Consider the following 19,468-nt stretch of genomic DNA (forward strand, 5'->3'; position numbering starts at 1 on the left):
ACGTTTAGCATTTGTGTCAATCTGAACCTTTCGTCCACTTAGTCCGTTAAAAGTGACAGAAAAGAGGTCCCAGCTTTCCAAAATCACCCCTTATTCTATTCAAAACACATCGTTTCATTTAAATGCCAATACACACCGTTTCAACAACCTTCTCTGCTCAGAATCCTCTCCTCCTCCTCGTGTTCTCGTCGGAAGAAACAGTCAACCAAACCAAACCATAAGAAGCGAAGAAACTCAGGCCTACGTTTTCGAAAATCCAAAAAAGAAAACAAAAATCCAGCTATCATATCATTCTCGCCGCTAACTGTGCCACTAAGTTTGTCGCTCTCTTTGCGTCCAAAAATCCAGCAAGCATTTTCTGGGCTTTAGCTTGCATGCATGCATGATCTTTCCACCTCCTCTGTTTGACATTCAAAAAACAGAGCATGAATTCAAGAAAGGAGACGTCATCATGGTTCTTCTCCATAACTGTGCCAAGTTCGTCTTCTCGTTCCTCGGCGCTTCGATGTAGACCGGACATGTCGGTCGGTGCAGGGGCGGAGCCAGCTTTTAGGCTTTGGGGGGGCCAAATTGAAAAAAAATAATTTGGAGGGGTCAAAACTACAATTTTTTTAAAAAATAGGGGTAAAAATTATATTTTTTTCTCTTTTTTTTTTAGATTTTTTTTTTTTTTTTTTGGGGGGAGCCCTTTGGCTTGGGGGGGGCCCAAGCCCCCCCAAGCCATAGTGTGGCTCCGCCCCTGTGTCGGTGGACCAGTATCACCAGTACAAAGTAGGTTCTTTTTGTGTCGTCGTACTTTTTCATTTTTAACGACGAGGTTGTCCGGGTCAAATCCATTTCTCTCTCTCGCTCTCTCTTAGAACACCATCACGGTGCAAGGCGAGGCTGACCCAAACCAAGCCACGAACTCCAGGCATAAACCAGGACGACAGACGTACGTCCCAGATTGACTTGTTTGTGCACGACAGCAGTTGGTGTTGGTGGTCAGCAACAAGCCCTGAAGACCGTGCATGTGATTATGGGACCAAGTAAGAGCATATCACCTGATAACAAAGGTAGCCATCAACATCAGTTATGGAATCTCCGAAGCTTTCCTTAAGGAAACTGCAACTATTGCAGAATAAATGTCAGAGGAGGCATTAAATATTTGATTGGAGCATCCTTCTTGCATGGGAATTATGATGGAAAAGGTAATTTACCAGAATTCGATCTATATCTTGGAGCAAATACATGGGAGACAGTCAAAGTGGAGAATTCATTGGTTAGTGTCGACAAGGAGCTCATACATGTCCTGTCTCTAAATTATATACATGTCTGTCTCATAAACAAGGGCCTCGGGACACCATTTATATTAGCAATAGAGTTAAGGTCATTGATAAATGCCTCCTATGTCATAGAATCTAGATGATTGGCACTCTTTTGGCGCGTAGATGTTGGATCAAATGAAGGATACAGGTGAGTCATTTTATATGATATATATGATCAAGTCATCTGCATTACTAAAAACAATAAATCATTTTTAGTACTTGTTAATTGTGATGTACATTATTTAGGTACCCAGACGATGTTCATGATCACTATTGGGAGTCCTATACGTTCTTTTTGTGGACAAATTTAAGCACCAATCTTCCTGTTGACTCCCAAAGTCACAAGAAACACACATATAATTGCATGAACACAACGGAGCGGCCACCATGGACTTGTGGACTTGTAGTTGAGGAACAAAATTAATAAGTAGAAGGATAATCTTCACCGGTTGAGTTGTTGTTGTCGTCGTCGTGGGGTCATTGAAATGGACCCAACTGATCTCCAGCTAAAAAGCGTAACCAAAATTTTTTTATTCGTTTCGAACATCCAAATTACCCCATCGTTCCAGCTAGAATTCGGACACTGGTTAAAAAAAGGAAGAAAAAGAGATACTGCGTACTCCTCCTACACCTTTCCAATATTGAAGCTTCCTTTTAAAGAACCAGCTTTTAACACCAACCTCTATACAGACATGAGACGTGGACGTGGCTTCCTCTCCACCTCTCCGAGACGTAGTCCAACCTGCTACAACTAATTCCCCGAGCCCAATCCTCACTCTGGCCAGATGCCACTTGCTGCAGAGGATTCTATTGCCGTTGTAGCCGTTGGAGACAACGTTAGAGTTGCCAAACGGCTACAACGACCAGCTTTTGGCGGAGGATGCTAGCCACGGCCAGCTTTTGGCTCAAGGACATGAAGTATTCGAACAGCCTCTTCGAAGTGGACAGAAGGTGCATGACGTGGTTTGTGGAGAGAAATGGAACGTACATAGGCTACACGTTCTTCATGGGCCTAGTTTTCTACACGTGTACACGTTCTTTTTAGTGTTTTGTAAACTTTTAAGTTAAACAGTGCGTTTTGTGTTGTCTTCTACCTTCCTTCTTCAATTTTGCTGCAAATGGCTATGGCTATGCACAGACCACTACCGCGAGTTCCTGGAATCCTGGTCACGCTGGTCTGCGCCAGTAACAGACGCAAAGAGCTTCATGGTGAAGCAAACCATCGGACTGTAACAAGCGTTTGGCCAGTCAATGGAAATAACTTCAGCACTGCAGCCGATCCACCAAGGCTATAGCTCAAAACATTCCCCCTAAGCTTGTAGCGTTTGCTACCTCGTTGGAAATAGGGTAAATGGAAGGGTAAAATAGTCTTGATTTTTGTTTAAAAGGTAGTGCGAGTTGCATGTGACTTTTTTCCATCCAAAATGACGAGCTGGTGGACGGAAGGTCCACATTGACACAAGTGGTAAATGTCAGGGGGTTATCTACCAAAAATTAAACATTAGGCACCAAATTGCCAATAAGTAGATACATCAAGGGAGTAAAATGTATTTTCCCCTTACAATTCACGTCATACCACAACAACATAGTCCCTCCATACAATTCTTAGATCATAATCTTATCCTATTATGGCGCCTAACCAAGAGTAATGATTATTGCACAATTCTTACATAATTTTTGCACAACTCTAACTAATTTTTTTTATGATCAACCATTGGAATTGTTTTCTTACATGTGAGCCCTAAATATTCAATGGTTAATCTTAAAAAAAAAGTTGTTATAATTGTATAAGAATTGTGCAAGAATTTTACAATAATCTTTACTCCTTAACGAACATCTCTTATTACACAAGTTAAATATCGAACTATCCTTTCGTCGTATGTGAATCATTTCTAGCCACGTGTGAGGTCTTAAATTATATAATCATTTTAGTGATTATTTATGGGTCTTAACTTATATGACCTGAAACTATTTCTCTCTAATAGTTATAAGATTCCACTTCCAAGCAAAGTTTTCTACACCCATGCTCAATATATCAGCGTTAAATCCTTTTGTGTGTGTGTGTGTTTTTTTTTTTTTTTTTTTTTTTTTTTTTTTTTTTACACCTGGTCTAATTATTCCTTAAAACTTATAATTTTAGTCACTTTCTTATAGACAGAAATTTCTCACAAACCAGTTTGTAGAAAATTTTATACAACCCACATATAAGATTAATATGTGTCCCCCAGCATGTGAGAATCACATGTTTTTTTAATAGCATGTGCTTCTCACATGCTTTTTTAATAGCATTAAAAAAAAAAAAAAAAACGTGCTTCTCACATGTTTAAATGACGCATGTCACTCTTATATGTGGGTTGTATGAAATTTTTTACAAACCAGTCTATAGGAAATTTCTGTCACTTTCTTATTCTAGTTCGTTTTAATTTCAGCTAATTTCTAACTATTTTTCATCCATTTAACAATCATAAATCATGAAAATGATATCTTTATGGAGTAATACTATAAGGAGAACTGAAGGATTCTTGTCTTTCTTATGTTCTTTTAAATGTCATATGACTTTTAAAATTGTTATTAAATTAAAATTCAATAATAATTATCTAAAATTTAATAGTAATTTTAAAAGGTACTTGACATTTAAGGCACATTCTCTACAATTGGACAAATCTGTTTCAATTGAGACATGTTACATGCATATCATTTGTACATATTTTGTATATCATTTTTTTAAATCAATCATTGGGTCTGTAGAACTCACATGTGAATTATTGCGAGTCCTATAGATTTAATGGTTGATTTAAAAAAATGATGTACAAAAAATAGACAAGTGATGTTCAAAAATCATTTCTCGTTTTAATTTTATTACATTTTCTTTTTTCTTTTTGTAAGATTGTTTATGGATATTATAATAATTTCATCTACCTAGAAAAACACGTATAAGGCACCCTTCCAATTTTAACATTTTTGCATGAAATGGATATGAAGCTGAGGCTATAATTCTTTCCGCGTAAAATATTTTTTGGAATATATATATTTTGATATTAGGTGTAACTGAAAATAATAGTCAAATCAAAAATATTTTTGGTTTGACAAAAAAAATTTATTTGGTTTTGGAAAATAATTTTTATTTTTAAATTTCGTAAATTATTTTTTGAGTTTGAACTTCTCATTCTCAAATCCCCATGATACCGCCATAAGCCAATTGGGACTCGATTGGGACACTATCATGACTTGACCAGGACGTTGTCGGGACCCGGCCAAAAGATGTGCTTGTGTGTTTATGGCGAGTCTTAACGAGGCTTGGCAATGTCCAGACGCACCACCATTGGAATTTCTCTAAAACTCAAATTTTAAGTTATTTTTTTTATGTTTTGAATAAAAATTAATTTTTATAGGTTAATATGATTCAATGGAAATATATATAAAAAAAACATTTGTAAATTTTCGTACGCGTCAATCGCCGAAAAATGTTTACAGGGAATCATTTTTCAACAAGATATTTTTCACTGAAAACATTTTACGTCGAAACAAACGAAGCATGAAATTTAAAAATGGATTGTCACAATTTAAAATGCGACAAATGAGTAATGCTATATGTCACAGTGTCACATTGTTATCCCACAGCGTTAACGTGACACTCTTAATTTATTATTGAAATTTTATTTTTCTTTTAACAATGACTTATCTAAAGGTAAATTGACAGTATCATATTAGCATAGTAAAATAATGGTGTTGTATATAGAATTATTCATGATAAAAAAAAAAAAAAAAAAGCTCTAAATGAGGATGATAGTCGGGGTTGTAAAATGTAAAAGAAATGTTATTTATGTTCCGTTTGTTTCAGTGTAAAATGATTTCTATAAAATGGTTTCGGCATTTTACTGTGTTTGGTAGGGGCGAAAATAATAGTCAACGAAAATTATTTTCAGTTTGACTATAAAAGCCTTTTTAATTTTTAGAAAACAATTTACAGTTTTGAGCAATCGTTTTTCGAATTTAAACTCTTCGTCCTTGCATGCATGTTTGTGGGAACCTACCACCGTCGGGTATCAGAGTTTGTTAATAGCTCGAATTTACCATCGAAAGTTCCAAATTTGGATATCTGATTGCTGAAGTGGCACCTGCCGGATTCTTGCAATCGTTGGCTGTCGGTGACGGAATTTGGCGACGTTCGGCTGCCATTGCCAGATTCCAGTGGACTAACGATTGGATTTGGTCAAAATGGCCAGAATCCAGTCAAACTGACTTGCCAAAATTCAGCAATGGCGACCGAATGGTGTTGGATTGCGGTGTCAGTTGTTGGATTCCATTTTTCTTCATTCATAATTTTTTCGTAGAAGGAAAACGCCGGAAAATATTTTTGAGAAAATCATTTTTTACGAAAAATATTTTTTTTTAAATATTTTACAACGAAAATCATTTTACGTCGAAATAAACAGAGCATTAGTAGACCGTTATATTATTGACATACTACTTAAATGATATACAACTTTTTTTACATGCCCTTGTTGATCTAAGAGCAAACTTTTCCCTAAAATTTTAACAAAACTCACAATTATACCATTTGTTTGTCTTTCATACTTTTTTATTGGTTAATATGATCTTTCTCTTTCATACTTTTTATTCATTCTTTTCAACTAAAGTAAAGTTTTAATGCAAAGAGTTCAAAAGATTGGTTTCATCAATAAAATAGAATATTTAGTAAAATTAGATAAATATTTAGAGAGTTTAGTCACTTATGCTTAGTGATTATGAAAAGTGGTCGGCTAAATTTAACTAAAGTAAATTTTTAGATTTAAATTTAAAGAAATTTTGAAAAGTTTAATTTAAATGTTTTAATGACTGATTATAATTACCACGTAATTTCCATTATATAACAGTAGACAGTACTATGCCAGTATCCAACATAGCAGGACTATGGAGCAGTTCAAAGGTCAACCTCGCCTACCAAAATTCGCCGTCCCGAAACGCTACGGCATACACCTCAAGCCGGACCTCTCCGCCTGCAAGTTCGCCGGCTCTGTCGCCATCGACCTCGACATCGTCGCCGATACCAAATACATCGTCCTCAATGCCGCCGAGCTCTCCGTCGTTACCGGCTCCGTTTCATTCACCAACCGAGGCTTTTATAAGGTATCCCCTATTTGTCTAACCTTTCATTCCGAAACCTTAAATTCTTCTAAACTCTAGTGCTTGATTTAGTTGCTTAAATTTTTATCGAAAAGACAATGACAACATGGATACTATGGATTCACAGCCATTTTGGTTCCGACCTTTTTATGCGAGGCTGAGTTTTATTTATTTTCCTGAGGCATGCAAACGCACTTCCGTTGATGCTTAATGTATGAATGGAATTTTGGGCAGGTGTTGGAGCCTTCAAAAATTGATTTGGTTGAAGCAGACGAGATTTTGGCTTTGGAGTTCGCGGAGACACTTCCGATTGGGATCGGAGTTCTCCGTATCCGGTTTGAAGGAACTTTGAATGACAAAATGAAGGGGTTCTACAGAAGGTAGAATTTTCTGTGTTATATTTGTTGATGAGAAGATTTTAAGAAATAGAGTTTCTTAAGACAACAGTAAGCTTTTAATTGAACCAAGCTTGATACAATTATCAATTTCCTCTGTTTGGCTCTATACAAGTTAATCAGTTGTGTTTTGTTTTGTTCCTAAGAAAACGCAAGCAGAGTAAGAGATTGGAATTAGAGGTTCTATATTTGCGTTGGAGTTAGCTTCTGTTTGATAGAACTGAAAAGCTCAGAGCTGAAGTATTAGTGCCGAAGATATAAGCGGGATCGATATAAGAATGGAATTCAATTAGACTTTTTTGATAAATACAACCATTTATGATACCTTTTTTAGTGCATTTGGTGAGAATATAATGTGTACTAACAGGGAAGGATTTGGTGGCAACTAGGACCTGCAATTTTTGACACGACCCGCAAACTCGGCACGAAATTAAAGGGTTAGGGTTAAGCTTAAAAGGATACGGGTTATAAAAAGGTTGACCCATTAGACCAGTTTAATAAAATGATCATTACAGGGTCAACCCGTATACTTAAACCTTTTTTTTTAACATTAAAAATTAAATCTAAACAATCATGTTACCTCTCTCTTTCTCTCATTGTCTAAAGAGGAAAGACTAAACTTAAAAAATCTCACAAAAAACAAAACAAGTTTTTTTCTTTTATGAAGTTAGAACTTAAACAAAAAAGGCAAATACTAAAAAAAATTTAGCGGATTTTTTTTTTCTTTTCTTTTTTCTTTTTAGTTTTCGAACTTAGAAGTTGAACCAAAACAAGTAAACAATAAAACAACTCAATGTTTCATATTTCAACTGTGAAATAATATGATTATTCAAACAATATGATTTTTTTTTTTTTTAGTTAAATTTGTGTTTTTATTTTTATTTTTATAGACTTTATTAATAAACGAGTCAAACGGGTCTTGTCGTGTTAACCCGTTATTTAACAGGGTCATGTTAGGGTTTAAGGATTTGACATTTTTATCTAAATGGGTCGTGTCAGGGCTGACCCTTAACGGGTTGGCGGGTCAAACGGGTCTGGTCAACCCGTTTTGACAGCCCTAGTGGCAACAAGTAGTGTCGGGATATGGTTGTGATGATGCCAATTTTATTAATCATGTCTGTATATGTTTGAGTTATTATTTTCCTTTCAGTAAATATGAACATAATGGTGAGAAGAAGAATATGGCTGTTACGCAGTTTGAAGCAGCTGATGCTAGGCGATGCTTTCCATGTTGGGATGAGCCTGCTTGCAAGGTGTTGTAATCTCTCTCTCTCTTGGTTGATTTAAGCTCTTGTACTTCTTTGCATCTTTTGCTGAAATCAAATCTTAATTCCTAACCCACTTCATAATGCTTGCTTCAATTGTTGTGGCTAAATAATTTAGGGACTGAAAGTAGACACGCCTGATTATGTTACAAATGAATGCAAACAAAAGCTAATTTGGCTCTTCTTTTCTGGCATTGGGAGTTGCAGGCTACATTCAGAATCACATTGGATGTGCCATCTGAACTAGTAGCTCTTTCCAACATGCCAATTGCTGAAGAAAAAGTGAATGGGCATCTGAAGACAGTTTCATATCAAGAATCACCAATAATGTCTACATATTTGGTGGCAGTGGTTGTTGGTTTGTTTGATTATGTGGAAGATTGTACATCTGATGGTAAAATCAAACACGATGCCCATTGTTTCTTGTGGCAGTACAACCCTTGTTCTTGCTTGATAGTGTAATCTTACATCTGTATACAGGAGTCAAAGTTCGAGTATACTGCCAGGTCGGTAAGGCAAATCAAGGGAAATTTGCATTGACTGTTGCTGTCGGAACACTTGAATTGTACAAAGAGTAAGTTGTCCCGTCAATTACTGCCAATTTATTGAGCACTAGTCAGAGCATGACACTTCTTTAGCTAAAGATTACGTTTAATTGGACACTGGAATGTAATTACTTGTTATCGGTTAGTTGTTACATTTTTGTGCTTATGCTGCATTATGTGGAATTCAAATTGACCATGATAAAATGTTCAGATACTTTGATGTGCCTTACTCTCTACCTAAATTGGATATGGTTGCAATCCCTGATTTTGCTTCTGGGGCCATGGAGAATTATGGTTTAGTTACATACCGTGAAACAGCTCTGCTCTACGACGATCAGCATTCTGCGGCTGCCAATAAGCAGTGGGTAATGCGCATATTTTGAATGCTTCTTTCGTTGTTAGAATTTAGATTGGCTACTGTAATATGGAGCTATTGTTCCAATGACACCCCACAGAATGTTTAATCATTATTTTTGGCTACTGAAAAGGTTGCTACTACCGTAGCTCATGAACTGGCACACCAGTGGTTTGGCAACCTTGTAACTATGGAATGGTGGACTCATTTGTGGCTGAATGAGGGGTTTGCAACATGGGTATATTGTATTTGTCATATCTCTGTATATTATCATACCTAATGACCATGTGCTTGTAAATTATATATCCGTTTATATGTTTGTACAGGTTAGCTATTTAGCAACTGATAGCTTGTTCCCAGAATGGAAAATATGGACTCAGTTTCTTGATGAATCTACAGAGGGCCTTAGACTGGATAGCCTTGCGGAGTCCCATCCCATTGAGGTAATTTGCATGGCTATTTTCTTTTCCTGGGTATAATCGGCTTTAAAGAATCAGGATCATTACTTGTTTGAGTAAAGGTGAATTTAAGCATATTTCTTTTAGGTGGAGATAAATCATGCTGGTGAGATAGATGAAATTTTTGACTCAATAAGTTATGAAAAAGGTGCATCTGTTATTCGGATGCTGCAAAGCTATCTTGGCGCTGAATCCTTTCAGGTTGGTCATTAGGTTTGTTACTTGTATGTGTTTCTTGTACAAGTTAAAGTATTTCTTATGATTGAAGAGACTTTGTTTTTCGTTTTTTGTTTCTTTTTCTCCATCCCAAATTCATATGAAACTTATGTCATAGAAAACCTTCAAAATTGAAGTCTTCCAAACATATAAAAGAGGCAATCCGAATCTTCTTATTTTGAGTTCTGAAGAGATTAGAGACATTTTGTTCAGAAAATAGTTGGATGGTGATGTGGGATTGTAGAATTTATTTTATGAGAGAGGTCGAGTAACCATTAATGTAATGACTAGTTTGTAATTAATTATTTGAAAAGTAGTCAATTCTACTTATATAGAAGAAAAATAGAGGTGTTACATATATACATAAGAAATAATTCGAAATTATATCTAGTTGATATCTGGTGACTTGGCCTCAGCTAGATTAGCTGCAAGTGTCATTACTAGCTGCCAAGTATTATTCAAATAAATGCTGTTGAGGTTTATCCTTTTTCAGTTCCATTTGTGTCAACCAATCATATTCTTTGATTTATGGGATTGATTGTTCAAATGATAGTTTACGGATTTATTGGTTTAAGGCTAATGAATTTGAGTGTGATGGTTGTTAATTATAGATATCATTATTACGAATATCCATATCAGAAGGTAAGATGATGTCAATGCATTCAAATAAGGGATCAATTCTGTGTATGAAAGTAATGAAGTATAGTACTTTTTGCCTTCATATGGCTTGGTAAGGAAATATAAGGTCGGTGCAGAGATGGCTTTTTAGATCTGATATTTATTCTGCTAAGTACAAAATAGATGATAGAGAAACTTAGAAGCATAATAAGGCTTGCTCATTTGAGAAGTATTTCGATTGTAATTGTGTCAGTTACTCTTTTTTTTATGCATTTATAAGTTTTTTTTTTCCTGGTTTTAGTTTACTGTTTTTGCTCTTTTTACTTTTGTTTTTCTAATTTGTTTTTGTAATCAGAGGTCACTTGCTTCATATATAAAAAAATATGCTTGCTCAAATGCAAAGACAGAAGATTTATGGGCTGCCCTTGAGGAGGGATCTGGTGAGCCTGTGAACAAGCTAATGAATTCATGGACAAAGCAAAAAGGATACCCAGTTGTCTCTGTCAAAGTCAAAGACGAGAAATTGGCGTTCGAGCAGGTTTCTTTTGTCTTATGTCATTCACCTATTTTTATCAATACCATATATCATAACTCGGATGCATAGTCAGCTGTCTAATTTTGTAATATTTCAGTTAATAATAATATTTTTGAGAACTCAGTGAGTTCTAACAATAAATGCGATAATGGCAGTCTCAATTTCTGTCAAGTGGTTCCCATGGGGACGGGCATTGGATTGTGCCAATAACATTGTGCTGTGGCTCATATGATGTGCGCAAGAATTTTCTACTGCAAACAAAGTCTGAAACTCTTGATATCAAGGAATTCCTTAGTGATAGAAGCGGTGCAGCATCTGCTTGGATAAAAATTAATGTTGATCAGACTGGTTTCTATAGGGTGAAATATGATGAGGACCTTTCAGGTAGACTCAGATATGCAATGGAGAGCAAATACTTATCTGCAACAGACAGATTTGGTAATTTGGATGTTTGTACTCATACTTGCTTTGTCCCATTGATGGCAGAAAAGAGCACTTAACAATATCTTCCTTTAACAGGCATTCTGGATGACTCATTTGCCCTTTGTATGGCGCGCCAGCAGTCTTTGACCTCATTGCTAACCTTGATGGGTGCTTACAGGGAGGAACTTGAATATATTGTGTTGTCTAATTTGATTAGTGTAATGTTCACATCCTTTTCTTGTCTAAGATTATTTCAGTTTTGCTCTTTGTCCTAATTCTGGTTCCTCTTTTCACAGATCAGTTTTAAAGTTGCAAGAATCGTAGCTGATGTGAACCTTGAGTTACTGGATGACATTAAACGATTTTTTATTAGCCTTTTCCAGTATTCTGCAGAGTAAGTTATTTTATAAATCGGTAATTGAAACTCCAACAATGTTCTGTGTTTTATAAGCCATTGGGTTTGCTTAGGATACTGTTATTTTGACATTAAGAGGTCTCTATGAAGTCGATTATATTCCATTTGATTGGGAATAATGCTCTCTTTATGTTTTATGTATTAAATATTTCTATAACTACCTTTGTTTTTCCTTTGGTGATTAGATATCATGATTTTCTTATTCTTTTTGCTCCTAGTAGTTGGGTGGCTTCTCTTGTATACTCATTGTGTACTTGGGACACCTTATGATTTTAATGATATATCTGTTACTTATATAAAAAAAAATGGTTAAATACGTTTTTGGTTCCTAAGTTTTAGAAACTTTATTTTTTAGTGCTTGTGTTTCAATTCAGATCACAGATGGTACCTATGTTTGGGAAAAGACCAAATTATTACTTCAGTCAAGTTTTTCGTCTAAAAACTAACGATCCGCCAGGTGTCAACCCCTGAGGGTGGACACATGTTTTAGTATAAAAAAATAAAATAAAAAATCTTTAAAAATTAATTAAAAAATAAAAAAATATTAAAAACTTAAAAAAAAAAATTGAAAAAAGAAAAAGAAAAAGAAGAGGAGTGGCTTTGGCCACTCGGCCACCCCCATTTTGGCCAAGAGCCACCCTCTTGACCGGGTTGGGGTGGCCGAACCATCCCATGGGGGGTGGCCGGGTGGTTGGGCCACCCTCTGGCAAAAAAAAAATTGGTCAAGGGTTTTGGCCCTTGGGGGTGGTTCGGCCACCCCCATGGGCAAACCCCAAATTTTTTTATGGGCTTTGGCCCTTGGGGGTGTCCGAACCACCCCCATGGGCCACAGGCCCCAAGGGCCAAAACCCTTGACCAAATTTTTTATTTTATTTATTTATTTATTATTATTATTTTTTCTTTCTGCCATGAGCCACCCCTCTTTTCTTTTTTCTTTTTTCAATTTTTTTTTAGTTTTTAATATTTTCTTAATTAATTTTTAAAGATTTTTTATTTTTTATTTTTTTTATACTAAAACACGTGTCAACCTTCAGGGGTTGACACCTGGCGGGCTATTAGTTTTTGGACAGAAAACTTGATTGAGGTACTAATTTAGTATTTTCTCAAAATAGAGGTACAATCTGTGATGCGAATTGAAACTTAGGTACTAAAAAAGAAAGTTTTCAAAACTTAGAGACTAAAAACGTATTTAACCCTAAAAAAAAAATGTTATTTCTTAAACATGGATAAAGACATCTTTAATGGAGAGAAAAAAAGAACAAAAAAAAAATAATAAATTATGTTCACTTAAGGATTGTTTCAATTCCAGTTTTGAAGGGATAAGCTGACAGATTTTGAGCCTAGGATCTATTGTGTAGCTATTTCTCACATCAGGCAATTTGTATATGCATGCTCATCTCTCATATTTGAAGATACTTTATGGATACATGGTCAAGAGAGAAAGTTTGTCATACATATTGTTGATTATAGTCAATAAAAGTCTCCTTTTAAGTTGCTAATGCAATTTGTATAAAACTAGCTGAGGAAGATTCTAGAATGTCCGAAAAGTTAGGGCAGAAACAGTCTTTGAGATGATGGTTGCAGACATGAATTTATAATCATACCTTACAAGTGAATACGAACCCAGTGTCAGTGTGTATTGATGACCCATACAATAAGCACTCAAAAACTTCTGTTGAGCAAGATTAGCTTTCTTCTATTTATTTTTCTTTTATGTTTGAATTTATTTGCAGGAAGCTTGGTTGGGAGCCTAAGCAAGGGGAGAGTCATCTAGATTCCATGTTGAGAGGAGAGATTTTGACTGCCCTTGCTGTGTTTGGACATGATCTGACACTAAATGAAGCAAGTAGGCGTTTTCATGCTTTCTTAGATGACAGAAATACATCACTTCTCCATCCTGACATAAGAAAGGTTGGTGAAGGAAACATTGCTCAATTGCTAGTATTTCTCCATTTACAATTCCTATGGATGTTTATGGACTGGGCTTGCAGGCAGCGTACGTGGGTGTAATGCAGACAGTCAGCACATCAAACAGATTGGGGTATGAATCTCTGTTGAGAGTTTACAAAGAGACTGATCTGAGCCAGGAGAAAACACGCATTCTAGGTAATAACATATAAATAAAATGATGCAAACCATCCGAATCTCTCTAGGATATTGGAATCATTTTTTTAATTTTTTTTTTTTTTTTTTTTTGTGCTTGTAGGTTCATTAGCATCTTGTCCAGATCCCAACATAATTCTTGAAGTTCTGAACTTTTTGCTGTCTTCTGAGGTATCTGAGTTTTATATAATTGTGGGGGTCAAAATTTTTTCATACAAGTTGATAAATTATGGTCTGATGGAGTTCAGGATGCTGATGCGGACTTTATTTCCCATTTGATCTAGGTTCGTAGCCAAGATGCTGTTTTTGGACTTGCTGTTAGTAGCCAAGGACGTGAAACAGCTTGGACATGGCTGAAGGTAATACTCAATTAGTAATGTTAAAAGCAAAAAAGCATATTGCGGGTGAAGCATTTCAAAATGCACTATATTTGTGTGATACTTAAAAGAGACTGGTCTGAGATCTTGCGTGTAGATTTAAGTAAATACAAGGGACAGGGTAATCACCTTCTTTCCTGAAAGAATAACAGGCATTGTGGTGCATCTCATGCATTTGTTGCTGATAAAAAGGAAAATATAGGATACTAGAATTGAGGGGCAGTTTGCTTTTATGTTCTGTATGGTATGCTAGGAAAAATTAGAATAGCTTCACAACCCATTCTCCCCCTCCCCGTGCAAAAGAAGAAACAAAGAGTTAGATAAATGAAAAGGTAACTTGTGAGCTTAGACCTTTTCCCTGACTAAGACCAGTTTTTGGAAGAGCTGCTAGAAATGCATAAGTGGTTCATGTTTTTGGGGATTTAAGGATGGAATAGTTCTGAAATCCAAAATGATTTTTAAATAAGTGAGTTCCGGAGAAAAGATGAACTTGTCTGTGAAAGTAAAAAACGAATTTGAGAACTTACATGCTTAAGGTGGACTGAGGACAATATCTTGTAGGAGCTTAGATTTCAGAATATATCTCACTTTTTATATCGGAAATATCAAGTCAGGCCACATTTATATCAGAATTGCTAGTTGAAACACAAGCGCAGTTTTAATTAATCTTGAGCCCTCAATCAAGGAAACCAACCGAAGTTGCCCCAATTGTTCAGAAATTCCATGTTGCTATAGTAATTCTTTTTTAAGCTTATAGTTGCTGAAATCTCTATGTATAACATGAAGGAAAGGGAAACATATTTTGATTTTCTGTGGCAATGAGCCCCTTTTAGTCTATTTTTGTGTTCAGCATACCTGTAATCTCTCACAGGGTTGATTTGAAGAGACCCACTGAGGAATGGAGAACATACCAATTTTATCTAACGCCTTTTTTTTTTCTTTTCTTTTTTTAATCCCTTTTAAATATGACCATAATACAGGTTAACTGGGAGCATATTTCAAAAACCTGTGGATCTGGATTTCTAATAACTTGCTTTGTTAGTGATATTGTCTCACCGGTTTGTCTTTCCCTCCCTTCCTCTCTCTTCTGTTGTTAATTTGTCCTTTGTATCTGAATTGCAAATGTTATAACTTATGCAGAATGTAAAATCAAATATAACTAGTTATTGATATGCTCATCAGTTTTCCTTTTCTTGTTTGGTTTTCCCTCTTCCAGTTTGCTTCATTTGAGAAGGCCAAAGAAATAGAGGAGTTTTTTGCAAGCCGTTCTAAGCCGTCAATTGCTAGAACCTTGAAGCAGAGCATTGAGCGAGTTCACATTAATGCAAATTGGGTTCAGAGTATTCAGGATGAGGAACATCTTACCGAGGCAGTGGAGGAGTTGGCACACAGAGTGTACTAGGTTGACACTTATTTGGCCTTTGTTTTCAAAAAGAAAGCAATTAGATGAAATTCCACTACTTTCATAACTTCGAATCTGCCGGAACAGGCGTGACAATAATGAATCAGGGACATGAGCAACAACTTGTCTATTGATTATTTATCTGCTGAAGTTGGATCTTTCTAATTATGGCTTCTTTGCCTTTATTTGTCTTGCATTTGTTTTTATCTTGCATGGATGAAATACTTGTTTTCATCTTACATGTTTCCTATGTTTTATACTACACAAAATCTTGGATAAAATTTCGCATTACTTTGTTTAGAGAATAAGCAGAAAGTTCCAGCAAAAGCATTAGGGATAAATCTCTGGGAGGGAGGCCAAAACTCAAGCTATTTCTGAATTTGCTAATTTTTTTTTTTTTTTAGGTACCCCGCGGTTGAAACAACAAGAAGTAAATACCTCACGGAGCCTTTTTAACTCGGAGGTATTAATGAATACAATTTAGCCACAATGCTAAAACACGTGGAACTGTCACCATCTACTGTCCTGCAGCAAAGCTGCTAAAGATTTACATAGCCAGAACTCAGCATGGTGTACAACAAGACTTGAATCAGCCTAGAGTTCTACAACGGTGGATGTTCTATATAGTAAATACAGACTGCCATTCGCCCAGGTGAAAAACTTAAGTGGGCAAAACTATATGGGATCATATTTTACACCGTACAATCATGGAGCCACCATGTTTTGCTTTTGAATTTCCTTAGAGCTTTCAAATCCACCACAATCACAGTGATGTTGTCCTTGCTTCCTTTTTGAATAGCACGATTCGAGAGGAATTCCGCTGCCGCATGAGCCGCAGGATCAATTCCCTCACCCCTGATAGTGGGAAGTGCAACACCATTCTTTTTATGCCAGAGGAGTATTCTTTTCCGAGCCAGGTCACACTCCTCTTCGTTTGTCATGACATCCCATAACCCATCACTGGCTAAAATAAGGCATTCATCATCTTTTACCCGTGGAAGAAACCTCACCTCTGGTTCCAGAATTATCCATGGTTTCAAATATCTATCACCTGAAATCCACAAACAAAATGATTCTCAATCAAAAGTGAAGAAAACATTTGAGGTCTGACCTACATCCATCTGGATAGACCATGCTAACAAAATTTAATGATACATTATCTACATAGAATATTTTCCATGTTACCATTTTATCATGCAAACTTTATCATGTAACATAGTCCCTCCATACAATTCTTAGATCATAATCTTATCCTATTATGGCGCCTAACCAAAATCTCTTATTGCACAAGTTAAATATCCAACTATCCTTTCATGGTATGTGAATCATTTCTAGCCACATGAAAGTTTACCTTGAGGTCCTAAAGTATATAATCATTTTTAATGATTATATATGGATCTTAACTTATATGACTTGAAACTATTTCTCTCTAATAGTTATAAGATTACACTTCCAAGCAAAGTTTTCTACACCCATGCTCACTATATCAGCGTCTAATCCTTGTCTCTTTTTTTTCTTTTTTCTTTTTGCTAAAAAAAAAAAAATAAGTACCTTGTCTAATTATTCCTTAAAACTTTCTAATTTTAGTCACTTTCTTATTCTAGTTCTTTTTCATTTCAGTTAATTTCTAACTATTTTTCATCCATTTAACAATCATAAATCATGAAATGATATCTTAATTGAGTAATACTATAAGGATAACTAAATGACTCTTATTTTCTGTGTTCTTTCAAATGTCACGTGGCTTTTAAAATTACTATTGAATTAAAATTCAATAATAATTATCTCAAATTTAATAATGATTTTAAAAAGGTACATGGCATTTAGGAGGACAAGAATTCTCAATTACTCATTTCTACAATGGGGGCGTTACAAATAAGGATTAGGATCCTCTACAATTATTTATCCGAATTTGAGAGAATTCAGGCAAGTGATGGCAAGAGACCACTTGTGGGACTTACTTAACCAAATAAAAATTGGGTTGTCCAACCACTTATCTAGTCAAATAGATCTTAGGGTTATCAATTTTTGCCACAACCCGCAAATCCGACATGAATTTATAGGCTAAACGAGTTTGGTATGATACGTTTATAAACGGGTCAACCTGTTTATTTATTAAAAAAAAAAAAATTGAAATATCAGAAGGAAAGTTAGAAATTATTGACTCTGCCTCTCTCTAAGCACCCAACAAGTCTTTCTTCATACACACCAGTCAATATAATTTCTGAACTGAGATCTTCCACTGTTTCTTCCATCTTATGCTCTGTTTGTTTCAACTTAAAATATTTTTTGTCGTAAAATATTTTTCAGAAAAAATGATTTTTTTGAAAATATTTTTCGATGTTTGGCTTGTACGAAAAAATACCAACAGCGTAAAACGGACCAGAATCCGGAAAAAAACGGTAGGAATCTGGTCTATCGAAATTCGAAAAAGTCGTCGAATTTCGACACTAATATCTAGATTCTGGCCAAATTGTCCGGATTCTGGCAATCAGATATTAAAATTCGAGGATCTTTTGCGGTAAAGTCGGGTTACCAACAAACTCCAGTGCCAGGCGATAGCAAATTCCCACAAACATGTGTGCAAGAAAATTTAAATCCATAAAACAAAAATTAAAGAGGCTTTTAAGGTCAAACTAAAAATGATTTCCGTTGATTATTATTTTTGCCTCCATTAAACATCGGAAAAATATTGAAAACAGTGGCGGACCCAGCCTTGTGAATATGGGGAATCAAATTGAAAAAAAAAAATTTGGGGAGGCAAAACTAAAAATAAATAAATTAGGGGTAAAATTTAATTTATTTTTTTAAAAAAAAAAAAAATTGGGAGAAAATTTTAGGGCTTGGGGGGGTCAGGCCCCCCTGGCCCCTATGTAGGTTAGTTGATTGTAGAAACTTCTTTAATTTTTAGAAAATAATTTACGGTTTTGAGCAATCGTTTTTCGAATTTAAACTCTTTGTCCTTACACACATGTTTGTGGGAATCTACCACCATCGGGGATTGAAGTTTGTTGGTAGCTCGAATCTACCACTGAAAGTTCCAAATTTGGATATCCGATTGCTGGAATCGGGCAGGTGCTGCCGGATTCTAGCAATTGTCGGCTGCTGTTGACGGAATCCGGAGACGCCCGGTCGCTGTCATCGGATTCCGCATAGACCGACGGTCGGATTTGGCCAAAATGGCCGGAATCCAGCCGAATCTGGCTAAAATTGCCGGAATCCGGCCAAATCAGGCCAAAATTGCCGGAATTCGGCCGGATCTGATTGATCTGGCCAAAATGGCAGGATCTGGTCAGATATGGCCATTGATCTGGCCAAAATAGCGAGAATCTGACCAGATTCGGCCAAACTGGCTCACCAGAATTTGGCAACGGCGACCGAACGGTGTCGGATTCCGGCGGTAGTTGTCGGATTCCATTTTTTGCCATTCATAATTTTTTCATACAGTCAAATGCCGGAAAATATTTTCGAAAAAATCATTTTTTCTGAAAAATGATTTCGCCGAAAATATTTTACAACGGAAATAATTTTACATCGAAACAAACGGAGCATTAGTAGACTGTTATATTATTGACATACTGCTTAAATGATATACAACGTTTTTTACATGTCCTTGTTGATCTAAGAGCAAACTTTTCTCTAAAATTTTAACAAAACCCACAAATATACCATTTGTTTGTCTTTCATACTTTTTTATAGGTTGATATGTTATTTCTCTTTCGTACTTTTTATTCATTCTTTCTCAACTAAAGTAAAATTTTAAGGCAAAGAGTTCAAAAGGTTGGTTTCATCGATAAAATAAAATATTTAGTAAAAGTAGATAAATATTTAGAGAGTTTGATCACTTATATTTAGTGATTTTAAAAAGCTGTTAGCTAAATTTAACTAAAATAAATTTTTAGAGTTAAATTTAAAGAAATTTTAACT

The 19,468-nt window shown here is 35.6% G+C and overlaps 1 protein-coding gene across 2 annotated transcripts; it reads left to right on the forward strand.

Annotated features, from left to right (window-relative positions):
• The first annotated feature begins 6,197 nt into the window (after positions 1 to 6,197).
• Positions 6,198 to 15,737, forward strand: LOC133866689 (aminopeptidase M1-like). 2 transcript variants are annotated; one of them, XM_062303300.1, is made up of 19 exons: positions 6,198 to 6,437; positions 6,669 to 6,814; positions 7,980 to 8,082; positions 8,302 to 8,488; positions 8,575 to 8,668; positions 8,851 to 9,004; positions 9,128 to 9,232; positions 9,321 to 9,437; positions 9,540 to 9,653; positions 10,642 to 10,824; positions 10,977 to 11,259; positions 11,341 to 11,462; positions 11,541 to 11,638; positions 13,393 to 13,570; positions 13,651 to 13,765; positions 13,866 to 13,933; positions 14,047 to 14,121; positions 15,120 to 15,197; positions 15,356 to 15,737. In XM_062303300.1, exons 1-19 carry the CDS (start codon positions 6,222 to 6,224, stop codon positions 15,539 to 15,541), a joined length of 2,622 nt encoding a protein of 873 aa, XP_062159284.1. In that variant the 5' UTR covers positions 6,198 to 6,221; the 3' UTR covers positions 15,542 to 15,737. The 2 variants fall into 2 exon arrangements, with proteins under 2 accessions (XP_062159284.1, XP_062159285.1); XM_062303301.1 differs by lacking the exon at positions 6,198 to 6,437 and having other exon boundaries at positions 6,695 to 6,814; positions 8,026 to 8,082.
• The last annotated feature ends 3,731 nt before the right edge of the window (positions 15,738 to 19,468 follow it).

Source organism: Alnus glutinosa, chromosome 4 (genome assembly GCF_958979055.1).
Source record: "Alnus glutinosa chromosome 4, dhAlnGlut1.1, whole genome shotgun sequence".
Classification (NCBI taxonomy): domain Eukaryota; kingdom Viridiplantae; phylum Streptophyta; class Magnoliopsida; order Fagales; family Betulaceae; genus Alnus; species Alnus glutinosa.

Excerpts from the sequence above, each read along its gene's own strand:
- LOC133866689 (XM_062303300.1), top strand. The coding sequence starts at position 6,222 with ATGGAGCAGTTCAAAGGTCAACCTCGCCTACCAAAATTCGCCGTCCCG. Across the intron at positions 13,766-13,865 it reads GGAGAAAACACGCATTCTAG|GTTCATTAGCATCTTGTCCA; the intron begins GTAATAACATAT and ends TTGTGCTTGTAG. Across the intron at positions 15,198-15,355 it reads TTAGTGATATTGTCTCACCG|TTTGCTTCATTTGAGAAGGC; the intron begins GTTTGTCTTTCC and ends TCCCTCTTCCAG.